The 16417-nt window shown below is 54.0% G+C and overlaps 1 protein-coding gene across 2 annotated transcripts; it reads right to left on the bottom strand.

Moving 5' to 3' along the window:
- Nucleotides 1-967: 967 nt before the first annotated feature.
- Trim8 (tripartite motif-containing 8) lies at nt 968-16120 on the bottom strand. 2 transcript variants are annotated; one of them, NM_001128083.3, is given in 6 exon segments: nt 968-2332; nt 2642-2757; nt 2891-2922; nt 3770-4003; nt 4299-4394; nt 14537-16120. In NM_001128083.3, coding segments are annotated over 6 exon segments (1656 nt in total). In that variant the 5' UTR covers nt 15107-16120; the 3' UTR covers nt 968-1724.
- Nucleotides 16121-16417: the final 297 nt, after the last annotated feature.

Below are 16417 nucleotides of genomic sequence, written 5' to 3'. Positions count from 1 at the left end.
GACGGGTAGTTCCAGGCTAGCCTGGTGTAGAGTTCCAGGTCAGCCAGGGCTACATAGACCCTGGCCTAAAAAGCAACCAATCCATTAACCAGACATCTAAACAGAGAACCTTCCAGAATTGAAAGCCAGCCAGCAATCCCAGTGCTCAGGAGGACTTAAAGGAATTTCTAGTTCAGGCCAGGATGGTCTAGGTATGTTCCAGCACCCCTCAAGGAGGCCCTGTACATCACGCAGCCCTTCTCAAACCCTAGGGTCTGTAATCACCACTGGATTTAGGAATGCAAACTCCTGGGTTTTCCAATCTACTCCCTCCCCCAACCCCCTGCCTCCTTAATCCTATTACCTCTCCTATCCCTTCCAGGGCCGAAGTCCCAAGTCTTTACAGGAAGGGATCCAGAGGCCCCTCTCCCTGGAACAGGGCCTGTTTTGTCTCCGAGACAGCCCCGTGTAGCACCTAGCATGTGCTTAGTACTTGTGGTTAGAAGGCAGGTAAACTTTGCAAGCCTCCAAGGTGCCCCTCCTTCACCTATCTTAGCTAGGAGCACACCGGCAGGATCTCATGGTGATGTCAGTGGTCTGTGTCACATGGGGCCAGGTCTGAAGGCTTTCAGCAAGTATTTCTCCAATGACCCCAAGGTGAAGAGCAGACGTAGTTGGTGCCCAAGGAAGTGACATTTACAGGTCTGGAACTGTGTCTAGACCCAGGAGGACAGAGGCAGCAGCCTTAGAGAGAGCCCTGTGCAAACCAATGTCAAAGGCCTGGGCCCGAGAGGGCCAGTGGGGTAAGAGGCAAGGCCGGGCAAGACTGCGCCATCTCGTTTTTTAGAAGACTGGATCTCGGTGTGCTGCACTCTAGACAGGAAGTTCATGATTAGGATAAAGCGCCCACTCTAGGGAGCTGCTCTGTCAAGGTCCAGGTAAGGACCCAAATCTGGGCAGCCCCTTCCCCACTGACCTCAACGAGGGCTGGGCTCTTGTTTTTTATTCATTATTTCTTTTATTTCTCTTTATTATTATTAATATTATTATTTGCTTTTGCTGTGGTCACTATCATTGGCAAAGTTCTTTTTTATTCTCAGCTTTTCCTGGACACGGGGCTCCTGGCTTTGTAGGGTTCCACTCAGGCTTGAAGGTGCCAAAGGCTGCTTGAGACTTGAACTCCATCCGGCTGGGAAGGTGTTGAGTAGAAGAAATCATTCTTGGTTTTTAAAAAATTAAAAAACAAAACAAATAAAACCCTCCACAATCTATAGGTCATTCTTTACTCCACCAGTGATCAAACTGCCCAGAAGAAACATTGGAGGGGGGGGAAGAAATAGGCCAGCGGGCACTGGGCCGCCTCCCGGGGTAAGCAGGGAGAGTTGGCGCCCAAGGCTTCTTCCAGCCATGGGGGGATTGAAGGGAAAGGGGTAGGATTTTATTTAAAAAAGGAACGATAAAGAGCCCAGTGCCTTGAGTTAGGATACTGTCCCAGCTCCAGGGCCACCTGCAGCCCCTGCCCAGGCCACTTCCCACCATCACCTCCTCATCCAGGAGATGCATAATTAAAAAAAAAAAAATCAAAACAAGACCCTAAATAAAACATAATCCAAAAAGAAATGACCTGGAGGAATGGAGAAGAAAGGAGGAGAGAGGAGGGTGGAGAGGGCCGGTCTCTGAATGCATAATTCCCGAGCCACCGGGGCTGGGGAGAAGGGTCCCCAGCGTCCATTGCCTGCTTGGCGTTAGCTTGTCACATAGTGTTTGGTGGATGGCTGCCCATACACCCTGTAGAAATCTTGGTGGCCAGGCTGCTGGGAAGCGTCGAGCCAGTCTCTGACTGCCAGGCCAGAGAGGGACTGAGGGACGGAGGGTGTGGGTGGAAGTGGGTGTGAGTATTCTTGAGAGGGCACTGTCCAGGGGAAGTGGCCGGATCGGGGGTACGGCTGGTGGCCACCATGGTTGGCCACGGAAGAACAATAACAGTTGTCCACAGAACAGACGAGAATCTTGCGACCGCCATACTGGGGTAGCATGGGCTGCTGAGTGGCAGAGCCATTGGGGTACTGTGATGGGGGAAACACAGGACTCGAGTGTACTGGCTGGGCACCACCTGGCAAAGCAACCAAGTGCTGCGTGGAGCTACAGGGCCCCAGGGGTTGCCCGGACTGCCCCTCGCTGCTGGCTGGGCCTGCTGCCCCGTACTGGCTGCCCACCGGGCCTGATGAAGTCTCCAGGAAGCTAGCCTCTGGGAAGGCCGTGGAGTGCTTACGCTTCTCTGCCCCAGAGCTGTTCACACCACAAGGGTACAGGGGGACGCTCTGTAGGAAGGGCACCGGCGTGCTGAAGGGACCTGTGGAAAGTTTGGAATGAATGTTGCTGAAGCTCCCAGCCAACCCCAGCAACCCGGGTCTCCTCTCCCGTGTGGGCTTTGAACCACTATGGGTGCAGATATATGACATCTGGGCTGATGTTTACTATTCTTATATTCTAGCTGGAAAAGACCTGAAGCTCAGGAAGGTCATGTCGCTGCCCAAGGTCCCATGCTAGAAGTGGCACAAGCCAGGATCTGAGCTCAGGCCTGCCGTGTGAAGCTAAGACTGCTGCCCTCCTGGAGGCGGCACTGGCGTGTTTACCCCTGCCCAGAGGCTTTAACCCTCACCTTCTAGCATCTTCCGCAACTGCTTCTCCTTCTTGGCCACCTCGTTCAGGAAGAGCTTGGAGTTCAGGTGGCCGATCTTAGGGGGAGAAAGGCTGCTGCCTGTGCAGGTCTGGGTCCTGGGGGCAGTGGACGGGGCGTCTGCTGTGAGGAGGCATCACCAGTGAGCCCGCCCTTCCTCCCCACCAGTGGGAATGGCCCTCTCTGCCCTCCCTCAGATGTGTTCTGGAGGACTGGGGGCCATCAGCTCACCTGTCCATTAGGATTTTCACAGACTTGGTATTCTATGAGAGAAGGAGAGAACAGTCAGTTGGTGGGAAGAGCGAGGTACACCGGCTTTGGTCGCCAAGCACCTGCTCAAAACGGAAGCTCATGCATCCCGGGCTGGCTTAGAACTAAACATTAGGATGACCCTGAGCTATCCTCCAGCTTCCACTTCCCAAGCAGAATTACAAGAAAGTGTGGCAAAGGGGAACAGTATACGGTACTGAAGACCAAACCCTGAGCTTCGTGTATGCCTCTGAGCCACAGTCCAGGCACCGTTTCTTCTCTGTATCTGTTATATCCGGGAGAGAGCTCCACAGGCCCTTTGCTGGGTCTCTTTGTTAGTAGTTCTAGATTTCCTAGAACTCACACTGCAGACCAGGCTGGTCTGGTAGGTAGTCTGAGATCCATCTGCCCCTCTGACTTTTGAATGCTGGGATTAACAGTGTCCCACCACTGTCACAGGCCTTTGAAATCCAGTACGTTCTGGATTTCAGAAGTGAGTGACGCTGCTCTCATTATCACGTTACACACAGACAGGATACCACAGCCCGACCCATCAATACTTCCACAGCAACCTGTTTGAATTTTCTTACCGCGTGACACAGAGAGACTGTTAACTGCCCATGCTAGTTCTACCCAGTAAAATTTGCTATTAAATGACGTAGGTGCCAAAACGTGTTTTAGTTTTCAAGGCTTAAAAAAGGATCTGGACCAGCAGATATATGAAGGCAGACTGGTAGTCAAGGCTCAGGAAGCATCTATGACTTGCCCATGCAGGCTGGCCCTAAAGAGGAAGGGAGGTGAGCACCCTGGTTTGAAAGCAGCTGGGGAGCAGGGCTGTGCGGAGCGGGGCCCCAGTCCCACCTTCATGAAGCTGACGTCCTCTGTCTTGTCAAAGAGGAGCTGCAGGGAGCCCAGCAGCTTCTTAGCCTCTTGCATGCGCTCCCCGAGGTGCAGCGCCTGCGCCGCGTTCTCGCTGCAGAACTTGGCCTGCGCCTTGTCTAGGACCTCCACTGTCTGCCGCAGGTCCTCGTCCAGCAGCTGGTGCAGCTTTTCATACTGCAGCCTCACTTCCTCCTTCAGTTGGCTCACTTTCTCCTGCAGAGGCAGACAAGGATGAGCAGGCCCAGGAGCACCCAGTGATCGATACGCCAACTCCATTTCTGATGCTGCGAGGCTAGGGTCTGGGCTCTGGAGCCCCTGCTTCTGAGTAAGGTGTGACCCGCCAATTCCCCACGTGTAGCACTGGGCTGTGCGCCAACCACTCTTAACCTAGTCTGAGAGGTGAGTGATTGACAGATGGCTCTGGCATAGAGCAACTCAAGACCCCTAGAAGGGAACTCACCCAAGACCCTGCATCCCCGTCACCCGACCTGTGCTCAGGGTCTCCTACCTCCACCAGGCGCTTGTCTGACTCAAGCTTGTACAACTGGTCCTCAATGTCCTGCTCTCTCTCCTCCAGTCGCTCCTGCTGCTTCATTAGCATCTTCTGTGGGGACAGTTGGGAGTAATGGTGTCAGCCGGGCATCATCTCCCCCTCAAGCAGCCTCGGGACCAGTTATTTTCAGGAACAGGGAAAGCCAAGGGGCTCCCCTTGTGTATTCAAGCCCTGAGCTTCCTAAGGGCAGGCTCTGCACACTAAGCACTTGCAGTCCCCCACTTTCTATGGGCCCATCATTCATTATATCTTAGAAGGGGGTTCATCTAGTCACCCCAGCCATCCATGAGGTAAGTACTGTACTGTGATCATTCACAAAGGGAGAAACTGAGGCCTGGAGGGGTTTTACAACCCGGCTACAGTCATTCAGCCAACGGAGCTGAAGAGATGGCTCAGTGGTTAAGAACACCCACCGCTCTTGCGGTAGACCCAGAGTCGGGTTGCCAGAATGTCAGGGTCAGGGGACTCTGACTCCTCTGGCCTTCGAGAGCGCTTGTAGGCACACATAGACATAATTAAAAATAAATATTTATTTCCGAAGTGGTAGAGCTAATGAGTGACACATCCCAGGTAATGAATGGGGCAGGAGACCTGTGATTATCCAAGCCAGCAACCTTTCCCTGGGGGCACCCTAAGAAGCAGACAGTCAAACAGCCTTCCAAGATGACACAGGCCCTTGAACTCGACTTATATTTGCCTTAGTCTACAGCGCAGCGATGAAGCCACCCTTCCTTGTTCCCGAGGCTAAGCCCTGGCCTCGGAGGTCAAGCAGTTAAGCCCCCCAGTAAGACCAGTAAGTAGAGCGCAGCCCTGCTACTCTCAAGACCAATCTGCTGCCAGGTCAGGTTGGTTTTCCAAGCTCTCAAAAAAAACAAAAAACAAAAAAAAAAAAAAACAAAAACCAAAACAAAACAAAACAAAAACCCATTATATTTATTTTATTTAGTATATGAGCGTTTTTTTTTTTTTGGTTTTTTTTTTTTTTTTTGGTTTTTTTTTTTTTGGTTCTTTTTTTTCGGAGCTGGGGACCGAACCCAGGGCCTTGCGCTTCCTAGGCAAGCGCTCTACCACTGAGCTAAATCCCCAACCCCTATATGAGCGTTTTGCCTGCATATATCTATGTGCACCAGGTACCTGTCTGGCACTGGCAGAGGTCAGAAGGCATCAGATCCCCTGGAAATGGAACTGAATGCAGGTCTTCTACAAGGGGAACTAATGTCCCTACTTGCACATTTCTACAACCCTCTCCTCATAAGCACACCTCTTCAGACAAGGCCTCTCCCACCTAACAAGACTGCCTCCTTTCAGGTAGTTCAGCAGGCCACAAATGATCTTTTAGAGCAGCTCCCAGCCGCTAGGGTAAGGTAAGCACACCTTTGCCTGGGCCAGGATCTCCACATGCCTTTAGAAGATCCTGTGACTATCTACTTCTAAGGGATCTCCCCCAGCACTGTGCTCAGAGGACAGACACTTCAATTCTTCCTGTCATTTCCTGCCAGCCAACAGCACCCCCCCCCCCTTTGTCTGCTTTGAGGCCCAACTCTGAGGAACTTTCCATGACCCTGTTTGTTCTGAGTTGGTACAGGTCCCTTCCTATCCTGGTCATGTGGTGGGTCGGCAGTCACATCCTGCCCTGCTGGGTAGCTGTGTTTAGTATGGCGGCCACTTTTTACATTGACGTTAATACAGAATAAAGCAAGTCAGATGGCCTGGAACCCCAGCACTGGGAAGCAGAGACCGGAGTTTTGGGAGCTGGAGCCAATACATAGGAAGGCCCCCCTCCCCCTTCAAACAAAACGAAACAAAAACAAGAGAAAAACAGGAGTACAGCTGCGGTTTCCGGTTGCACCAGTCTCATTTCAGAGGTTTAACAACAGCTACATGTAAGGAGTATTGTACATAAAACGTTGCCACTTGCAGGAAGTCAGATGGCAGCTCTAGCCTAGAATCCCCTCACTAGGCTACCGCCCCCTACTGTTACTGTTGTGTTAAGACACGAGAAGAGAGCCCAGGGCCTCAGGTGAGGCAAGAGCTCTACACAGACCTACATCTCCTACATCTTCAGCTCACACTCTAGTGCTTTGGATTTCACTCGGAAACCATGATCTGATTTCTCTAGAAATTCCAACGCCCCCCCCCCCCCTTCTCTTTCAATTTGTTTTTTCGAGGCAGTGTTTCATTCCGTAACAGTCCTAACTGTCCAGGAATTTACTCTGACTGACCTGAAACTCACAAGAGACCTGCCTACTTCTGCCTTCAGAGTGTTTGGATTAAAGGCGTGTGCCCACACACCCACCCAGCATTAATCTCAACCCTCTTAAAGAGCTGAGCTTTGGCTTAGGGTGGCGGCATACACCCAAAGGACCAGCACCCTGAAGGTGGAGGAGGATCACCGGGAGTTCAAGGCCAGTCTGAACTACCAGGGGGAAAATAAGAACAGGGGTGGTGGATGACAGTGCAAGCCAGAGTTTCTGATCTGGGGAGACTGAGGGACAAGTTTGAGGTCATCCTTAGCAACAAAGGGAGACCCTGTGTCAAAGGGTATTGTAGCTGCCCTCTGCTTCTCTTAATAGTCAGGCCTCAAAAAGGCCTGAGGACCTGGTTGCTGTTGAATTCATTTCCAGAAACATCCAAGGGTCCAGCACAAGGCTCTGCAAAGCAGCTCCCAGACACTCAGAGGAAATGTCCGCCAGCAAGGTGTGCTTCTTTTCCTCTGTTGTGGGGGTCTTTAGTTTCATTATAACCCTTGCTCACCCCATCATCACTACCACTGCCAAGACAAGCTCCTACCAATTCCCTCCTTACCACCCCACCCTTTTTTATATATGGGGAAACCAAGGCCAGCAAGAAACATCAGGCAGATCTATTCTATAGAGGTCGATAGCCAAGAAACAAAGAATCAAGGTGCTGAGGGCAGGGTTGGGTGAAGGTAAGGTCTCCTTCTAGGCCTAGAAAGCCTGGAGTTTGTCCCAGCTGGCTCTTCAGTGTCCCAGCAGCCCTTGCCCTTGTCAGGCAGAGTGGTCAGATTGACAATAAATATAGCTTGTATGGAGTAGAAACAGAGGTGCCCGCAGGACTGCCCAGATACACACCCGAGCACACACACACTGCAACCTGGGCCAAGACCCCAGAGTGCACACACACACTGCAACCTGGGCCAAGACCCCAGAGTGCACACACACTTACACCCAATTATAAGTAATGACCTGGGTCTTTGGAGACCCCCCAGACAATGAAGGGGCCTGCATTAAAACTTTCCTGTGGGTTGAAGAAGCAGTTCATCAGTTAAGAGTACACTAGCTGCTTGGGTGGAGAGGACCCAGGTTTGATTCCCAGCACTAACAGAGGCTCACAACCATCTGTTAAGAAACCCCAGTTCCGGGCTGGAGAGATGGCTCAGCGGTTAAGAGCACCCAACTACTCTTCCAGAGGTCCTGAGTTCAATTCCCAGCAACCACATGGTGGCTCACAACCATCTACGGTAAAGAGATCCGATGCCCTCTTCTGGTGTATCTGAAGACAGCTACAGTGTACTTATATATAATAAATGAATAAATCTTTAAAAAAAAAAAAAAAAAGAAACCCCAGTTCCATCGGGGGTTGGGGATTTAGCTCAGTGGTAGAGTGCTTGCCTAGCAAGCACAAGGCCCTGGGTTCAGTCAAAAAAAAAAAAAAAAAAAAAAAAAAAAGCAAGGTATCTCAAGGTTAAAAAAAAAAAAAGAAAGAAAAGAAATCCCAGTTCCTAGGGTTCCAACACATGCTTCTGGCCTCTGCAGGCACTGCATATACATAATACACACACACACACACACACACACACACACACACACACACACACACACACACACGGCAGGCAAAACACTCATACACATTTAAAAAAACAAGCTTCACTGTAAACGGAAGCCTTCTCCCCCCTCCTATAATATAACAAACAGGGCTCAAATAGCATGCTGGCTGCCTGTGTGTGCGCATAGGTGTGACTCACATTGAGCCCAGCACCCCGGATACAAACCAGGATCCAGGCCATCTGACAGCTCAGGCTCTCACCACTCCACGTCTGCCTGCCCAAGTCATGGATGATCAGGGCCCTGAACAGAGATGAGGGAGGGAAGCCAGGCTGGGTCCCAGGGGAAGGAGAAGACAGAGAAAAGTTCCAACCAACCTAACTTCTCCTGATTTTTACCCTGCAAGCCATGAGGGTCCTTCCCACTTTCTCACTGAGGACCTTCAGGAATTTATGACTGCTGTCCATCCACTAGCTCCCGCTCAGCCCTCTCTCTCTTCTTAGGCATTCCCAGGAAGCATCCTACTCTGGGAGGCTAGTGTCGGGAACTCAGCTTCAGGATTTTGCAGTTTTCAGAAGGGCTTGGATCCAGCCAAAGCCCAGTGAAGACAGTAACCCCAACAGAAAGGGGGGCTGGTTTCCCCTTGCCACCTCAGAGACCCCCTTTTTACAGTTCTGCTGTAAGAGGAGACAGGGCAGAAAGGGGAAGGAAGCTCAAGGAGACCTCCAGCGCTGCCATAGGCAGGCATAGGCAGGCCCTTCCCCCAGGTTCCCTGCATCCAGGGGGCGGGGAGAGGTGCTACTTCAAGCGAGATTGGCAGGAACCAAATGCTGCCTCTCCATCACAGCCACACCAGCTCCACCAAGTCAAAAACTCAAATGGGGCGAGCACGGTGCACACCTTTCATCCTAGCACTTGAGAGGCAGAGGCAGGGGAACCCGTGTGCCTTTAAGGTCAGCCTGGTCTACAGAGCTCCATAGGGAGACTCCATCTCAACAAACAAGCAAGCAAACAAACAAACCCCTAAAAACCAACCACACACACCAAGCAGGAAGATGCCAGAGGACCAGGGGCCTGGGAGGCACAGCCTCTCCTCACCCCCAGCAACCTTGTTCTCCCCCAGGTTCTCCCCACCTTCTCTGGGAGTCACAATTCCCATTTGGGAAAAGCATGGCTGAGGCTGGACTCCATCTCCCAGCTTGACTCCCGGCAAGGCACCCCAAAACAGGGAGTAGAGGCTTTCTAAACTGCCTGTGGCTCCCCCCATAAGCTTCCTGGATGGTGGCCCACAATCAAGTGTGTGGAAGGTTGGAACCATGTCTAGTTTAGAGGCAATGGAAGGACCAAGGTCTCTGGAGAAGCCTAGAATTGTAGGACTTGATCACTGTTTCTTTACTTTTGGGTCTTGGCACTCTGGGACCTACTGGGCCTGCTAACTCCCATGCTCTCCAAGGCTCCAGGGTGCCCATGTATCTCAGACCTACTTCCATGCCTTGGTGCCCACCCAGGAAGAGGGGTACTCTTAGGGCCTAACTTCTGCCCTGTCAACTCAGGCTCCTCTGGAGCCTGACCGGCTAGGCCCTGTTGGTATTTTGCTGTCAGACTAGACTAGGCAGACGGGTGAGGTTTGGAGAGTCAGGGCTGTGTAAAAGTTAAATAATAATAAACCCTCAAGTCAACCTTGGAAGAGAAGGGAGGTCAGAGGAGAATGGCGAGGCAGAGGTAGGCCCCAGGTTTGTAGGCAAGGCTGAGGTTGGCTCCAGCAGCCCCCCCCCCCCCCCGTAAAAATGAGGGGACAAAAAAGGAGCCAGGTTGACGGGAAAGGAAAAACACATCTCCTTGCTTAGGTCACGCCAGCGCTGGTTCCTCGATCCAGCTTAGAACCATGCAGAACTTTCTTCCCAAGCTTCTGAGACTACCCTTACTTCCCCATTTAATCCTTTATCCCAAGATCGAATTTGACCTGACTCCATGGCACAAGCACTTTCCCCTCCCGGCCATGTGAACCCTTAAGCTGGGGAAAGCACGAACCCAGGGATGAGGGGTGGTGGGCACAGGCGCCAGGGCAAGCAGAAAAGCTAGAGACTCAGCAGTCCCCGTAGACCATCAGCATGAGAGGGCTTCCCAGCTGCAGAGCCGAATTAGCTTTTGCTGCGCACAGAGCAGCCTCTGGGGCAGCAGAACAAAGAGGCGAGAGAGAAAGCCCCCCTTTGTCTGGGTTTGAATGCCAGGCTGGCCAGGGAGGAAGGGCTTTCCCAGAGCCAGGGATGAGCTGGCCAAGGCTTCCTTGCTCAGACCAGGGCAGAGGCCCAAGTGGGGCTGCCCACCCAGACTCTACCCACTCCCCAGTTCTGCAGCACCCACAGGGGCTCTGTCCTACCTCCAACACCCATCACAGGCAACAGCTTACCCTAACGTGAGTCCCAACCTTCTCTCCCTTCCCAAAGATCCCCAGATAAGAAAGTCACAGGCCCCCTGGCAGGCTCACAGCCCACCTTAATAGTCAATGCTGCTCCGACCACTTAGCAAGGGGTGATCTGAACAAAATCAAGGCTAGGAAATTCAGTTTTCAGAAGTAACCATCGAGGCCCAAACAGCCTGCCCTGTACCCCACTCGCGTCTCACCTGACACCCACTTCTCTCTCACAGACATAAAGGTGTGAGCGTACATACTCTCTCCTCCACTCCACAGCCATACAGGACAGCAGTGTCAAGGAAGTCAGTCATGAGACACATGCTTTCTTGGAGACACTCATGTGAGAAAAAAATTAGTTATGACAGACAGATGAACTGAAGGATGGATGGACAGGCAGGTGCCCCAAGTCCATAACTGCTGGCAGGTAAATCAATCAATGGCTGTCAGCAGGATCCTAGGGTAGAGGCAGGGGACTGGGCCTCTGCCTGAGGCTTTTCTTAGGTCCCAGGGAGGAAGCCAAAGCCAGCTCTCTTCTCTAAGGACTCAAGGAAAGGACAGCATTCACACTAACCCCACCCCCACCCCACCCCTTTTGGCAGAGGGAAGGGTGGGTCTGAACTCCCAGAATCAGTCTGTAAACCCGGCCTTCAGCTTAGCAAGAGACCTCCAGGCCTCCTCTCACAGCTAGACTCTCTACAGGGTTGTGCGCTCCTCCAGCACAGACATGGGGTACTCTCACTCCAAGCAACTACAGATCTCAGCAGTGGGACTGCATTCCCAGAGAGCACCCCTTTTCCTTAGGAGGGGGGATGTAAGTCACATGGGCCAGGCCAACATCTCCCGTCTGCTTCCAGGGTCCTCAACAGGACACAGAAACACAAAAATCATGCAAGTTCAACCATGCACATTTGCAAAGCCCCTCACATGCATGACTGTGGCTTCCCTTGGGTCCCTTTCTAGTTGAGAGAGGTCATAAGAGTGTTCCCAACTCCCATTGGCCCCCTATTACTAAGATGAACCCTTAAACTTAGAGGCTTGAAGGGATTTTGTCTGACATTCAGGATTGCTAGGCCTGAGCCCCCTGGATGTCTCAAGCCTGGGCTCATAGCCCAAAAGAAAAACACTTCGAGGGCATAGGTATGTCCCAGTGAGTGATCTTGAGGCCCCATCTGGTTGGCACCCAGTTCTCTCAAAGGCAGAGTGGAGCAATGTCCTGGCCTGCACAGGCCTAACTCTTGAGTACCGCCCCTTCCTGATGCCCCACCCAAGCCACAGGCTCAAGTAGACAAAAGTGAGTGTTTGAGTGTTTGGAGATAAGGCTACTGGAAGGGTTAAGCGGTGGTTGATTTTTTTTGTTGGTGGTGAGGGTGGTATTGGTGGCAGTGGGGTTTTGTTGTTGCTATTCTTGTTTTTCTAAGACAAGGTCTTACTATGTAGCCCTGGCTGGCCTTGAGCTCAGAGACCTCCCTGCATCTGCCTCCCCAGTGATGGGATTAAAGGTGTGGGTCACCACTCCCAGCACAAAACACTCAGCAGGGTTAACTGTTCCAGCCAACCGACCTGGACCCTAACCCACTGTGGGAGGGCAGGTGAGAAACAAACAGAACAGATTATTTTTGTGGTTCTTTGTGCTTCTGCTCCTGTACCTTGGAAAATTCCAGTGCCCCTTTTCCACAGCACTAGCAAAAGGCCCTTTCAGGCAGATTCCCTCTAGCATAAAAAAAAAAAAAAAAAACCAAAAAAAACCAGCTGAGGCGAAGCCTACTCCTCCTGGATAGCCTAAAGAGAAGGCAGGGTTTTCTAGTCAGTTCCTCAGGGCTCAGCTCCTCCCCAAGGGTGGGACCCCTACCTCTGCATTCAATAAGTCAGACTTCTAGAGATAAGGGACAACTGAAGGGTTTTTAAGCCTGGGGCAGCAGAGAGAATGGACGTGAGGAAGATAAGCTGAGCTCATAGAATTGCACATCTGGCCCTAATGCAACTCACTATTTCTGAGCTTGCCCCATAGGCACCAGAGTACATGCATACAGGCACGCATGTATGTGTGTACAACAGACACACACATTACAGAACTGCTGACAAAGTTCAGAACCTGATGAAAGGAATCCTCTAGCCCCAGGTACACTCTACAAGCAAACGCCACCCTTTCCTCCCAATACTAAGGCAGGACATACCCATTTGAGCCTAAGTGCAGACACACACCTAAGGATGCCCTCCTAATACCAAACCAGGTATGATTAACTTTTCATCCCTACCCCAAGACATCCCTAGCACTTAAGGAGTGCAAACACATGGAATATACCACATTCTCCACTGTTCCATTCAGTCCTACCCTTTCCCCCTCTACCCACTTTCTACAGCCAATCCCAGGACAGAGGGCTGGACAGCCATCTTTTCTCCAGCCTTTCCCTGCCTCCAACCCTATCATCTTTATTAATAGCAGCAGCTTCAATCCTGGGTAAAGTGTGGGCTCTGCCTAACTGGAGTCAGGGGAGGAGGACCCCGGGCTCTTCCACTTCCCCTGGACTTGGCCTTTCCCAACTGGTGGGGAGGAGTGACTCCACTTCTCCATCCCCCACACTTCCTTTAAGAAACCAGAGGCCTCTCCTGGCACAAAACCCCAGAGCTGGCCCATGCAATTGCAAACTAATTATACAGCAAATTTTGTTATCCCCGCCCTCAGCCTGCGGTGGCCCTTCTGCCTTTTGTTGGTTGTATATGTGTGGTTTTTAATTGCTAAACAGTGACTCATTTAGATTGGTCCCCTCCTTGTCTCCATCCAGCCCCCACAACCACGGAGGAAAGAACCCCCATAGGCCTGGCTTCCTCATACTGCAGTAGCCTCATTGGGCTCCAGGGGCCCCCACCCTAAACACACACTCCTAGTCCTACCAAACCCAACCTTGCTCCCTTAGCACCAGACCCCTAGCTAGAGCTTTCAAGATGGCACAGTCTTAGATCGACTCCTTCCTTTGGTGTGACTCAACCCAGAGAGGCAGGGGACCTGAGAGGAACCTGGGAGGAGCCCCTTCAGTGAAAGGGACAGAAGTATGCCCCACTCCAGTTCCCCAGCCAGGCCCAGAGGCCTAAGAGGGGGAAGGCCGTTTTGACATTGGCTGCTGCAGCAGGGTGTATACAATGGGAGGGGGGTGCGGTTCGTAATCACCCAGCCGGCAGCCCAAGGGAGCCAGCTGCCTGAAACCAGATTTCAACGCGGCTCAACCTTAAACCCACAGGATTCTTTTTCCGTCTTCCACGTCCCCTCCCCAAATGTGGGAGGGCTGTGTAAGAGGGCAGGGCTGGGAGGAAAGAGCCCAGGGTGAAGACGACACATACTTTAAGGTTTGTTCATGCCAGGCGCAGGCAGCAACCAAGTATATAGAGAGCAGCCTTAGCCTGGAGAGCGTCTACTAGGACGGATTGGAGGAGCTGACAGTCGGGGACTCCTCTGGACAGTCAGGCCTTGCCCAGCTGGATGCCAGAGTTCTGTTCTACCTCCGGAAGCTCACCCCCACCCCCAGTGTGTTTCCAATAGAGCTTAAAACTAACATGGCTGCTTTTGTTTACTTCCTCATTGGTATGCCAGCATCATGGATCATGTCAGCCACAGCAGCGGCACCAGGACACTCATTACATAAACAGCAGCTGGAGAAGCAGGACCGGGGTCACTGCCTTGGTGACTTCCCGTAGAGCTTACAGAAACAATGCAGGGGGAGGGAGCTGCGCAAAACAGAAAAGCAACACTCAAAACTACTTCTAACAGCTTCCCCCAATTCCATAAATGACTTGCAAGAGGGATCCCAAGGGCGCAGGTGCGAGAATGCATCCAGCAGCCGGGGCCTTTTCCCCAGGGCCTTGCCCCCTAAACTTTCACGGAAGAGTTTGGAAGAAGGCCTCTAGGCTAATGTCAAGAGAGTCAGCATGTACGGATGGGTGGCTCCCAGGCCGTATGTGTGAGTGTGTGTGTTCGCGCGCGCGTTCTGTGTACTTGCCCGTATCTCATTCCTCCGTATCTCCACGTCACACACCGAGTGTCCCTGATGCGCGCCGCTGTAGTAGCAGCAGTACTGGCACACCGCCACCTGCTCGGCCTCGCAGTGGTACAGGCGGTAGGCGTTGTGCTGCGGGCAGCTCCAGGCCCGCACGTCGTCCGCCTCCACCAGGAGGTGCCCGCGGGCGGTGGAGGGCTGCTGCAGGTGCGTCTGCACGTGAGACTGGCAGCAGGGAGCCTCGCAGCGCAGGCAGACCTTCTGTGCCGGCAGCGGGGGGCCGCGGCGACAGAACACGCAGTGCAGTGCCGTCGGGGGCTTCTCCACGTGCAGGGCGTTGAACTTCTCCACGATGTTGGTGAGCTTCAGGTTCTTCTCCAGGCCCGGCTTCTGATTGTAGGCCTGGTTGCACTCCGGGCAACGCACAAGGCCACTGTCCTTGGCCCAAGCCTCGCCGATGCAGCCCCGGCAGAAGTTGTGTTTGCACGGCAGCTGCACCGGTTCCACGAAAACGTGCAGGCAGATGGGGCAGATGAGCTCCTCCTCAAAGCAGTTCTTCCAATTCTCCGCCATGGCGGCTGCGGGCAGGGGGCCCGGGTAGACCTCTCTAACTCCCCAACCCTGGGGATCAGTCTGGTGCAGCTGAGGACCCACCAAGCCCGGAGCTCCGGTCCCCGCCGGCCGCGCCAGTCGCTCAGTCACCAGCGCCTTCCGCGTGCCCGCCCCCCAGAGGAGGGAGCCTGGGTCCTTGCGCCGCGCGCGCCGCCGGCTGCGTCTCCTCCTCCTGGCGAGAGCCTAGCGGGAGGCGGCGGGCTGCGCCAGGGCCGCGGCCCGGGCACCAGCCCTGGAGAGGAGCGCCGTGGTCCAAATTCCATATAACAGGCCGCCTTCCCGTCAGCGCGGCTAGGGCAGCGGCGGCTCGAGGCCTGCGCTCGGCCCCGCAGCTGGCATCGGGGCGCGCCCCGCGGCGCACCGAGCTGGGGAGCCGCACTCTTCCTTTGGCGGTGACGGTGGCTCCCTCTTGGCTGCTGCGAGCCGCGCCTTCCTCGCCTGGATCCCGGCGGAGGTCCGAGGGACCAGGAAATCTAGTTCGGCCGCGCCGAGGCTGGCTGGAGCCGGAGCCGGCGAGCAAGGCGCGCCGGCGGTCCCCGGGCTGTGGCGCGGGCGTCCCCCAGCTGGCCGGCCGGCTGCGGGTTGCAGGGCGCGGGCGGGCCGACTCCGGGGCGCTGCGTGCGCGCTGGGGCAGTCATTCAGATGAAATTCCAGTCCCCGGCCAGAGACACCAGCCCGCCTCTGCCTTCCTCCTCCCTTCACAAATAGAAACGGAAGGGGGAGGGAGAGAAGTGGAAAAAAAAAAAAAAGGCAACCAGAGAGGGAGGGAGGGAGAAGCCCGGGAGGTGCTCCGGCCTGACCCCCTCGTCGCTACTTCTGCGCTCCCTGGAGGCCCCGCGCAGGGCGCCCCCTCCGCGGAGAGACCCCACTCCCTGTCCCCGCGCTGGGCGGGCGCCTCGCCTGCGCTGAGGAAAACAAGGATTGATCAAACTAGAAAGGAATTTTTCTCAACTGCTAATGAACAGGAGGCTCGGCTCCCGGCCCTCCCCTCCCCCCCGCCCGGCCCTCCCCCTTCGCCCCCCACCCCTCCCCCCCACTTTCTTTTCTTCTCGGCCTCTGCTCCGGCCTGGAAGGCTCCGGGCTGCGGTCGGAGCCAGCCTGGGGCGGCGGCGGGGCCAGGCCGAGCCTGCCGGGCCGGGTGCGTCCTCAGCGCCCAGCCATCTTGAGCTCCCAGCGGCCGCGGTGGGGACGGGGGTCCGGGCGCGCGCTCGAGGGTCCTGTAGCTCGCTTTTCCACCCCTCCCTTTGGTGGGATTTTTTTTTTCTCCAAGGG

This window comes from Rattus norvegicus, chromosome 1 (assembly GCF_021556685.1).
Source record: "Rattus norvegicus strain SHRSP/BbbUtx chromosome 1, alternate assembly SHRSP_T2T, whole genome shotgun sequence".
NCBI classification, from domain to species: domain Eukaryota; kingdom Metazoa; phylum Chordata; class Mammalia; order Rodentia; family Muridae; genus Rattus; species Rattus norvegicus.
The sequence above is the reverse complement of the archived record's forward strand: the minus strand, read 5'-3'. Positions and strand labels throughout refer to the sequence as shown.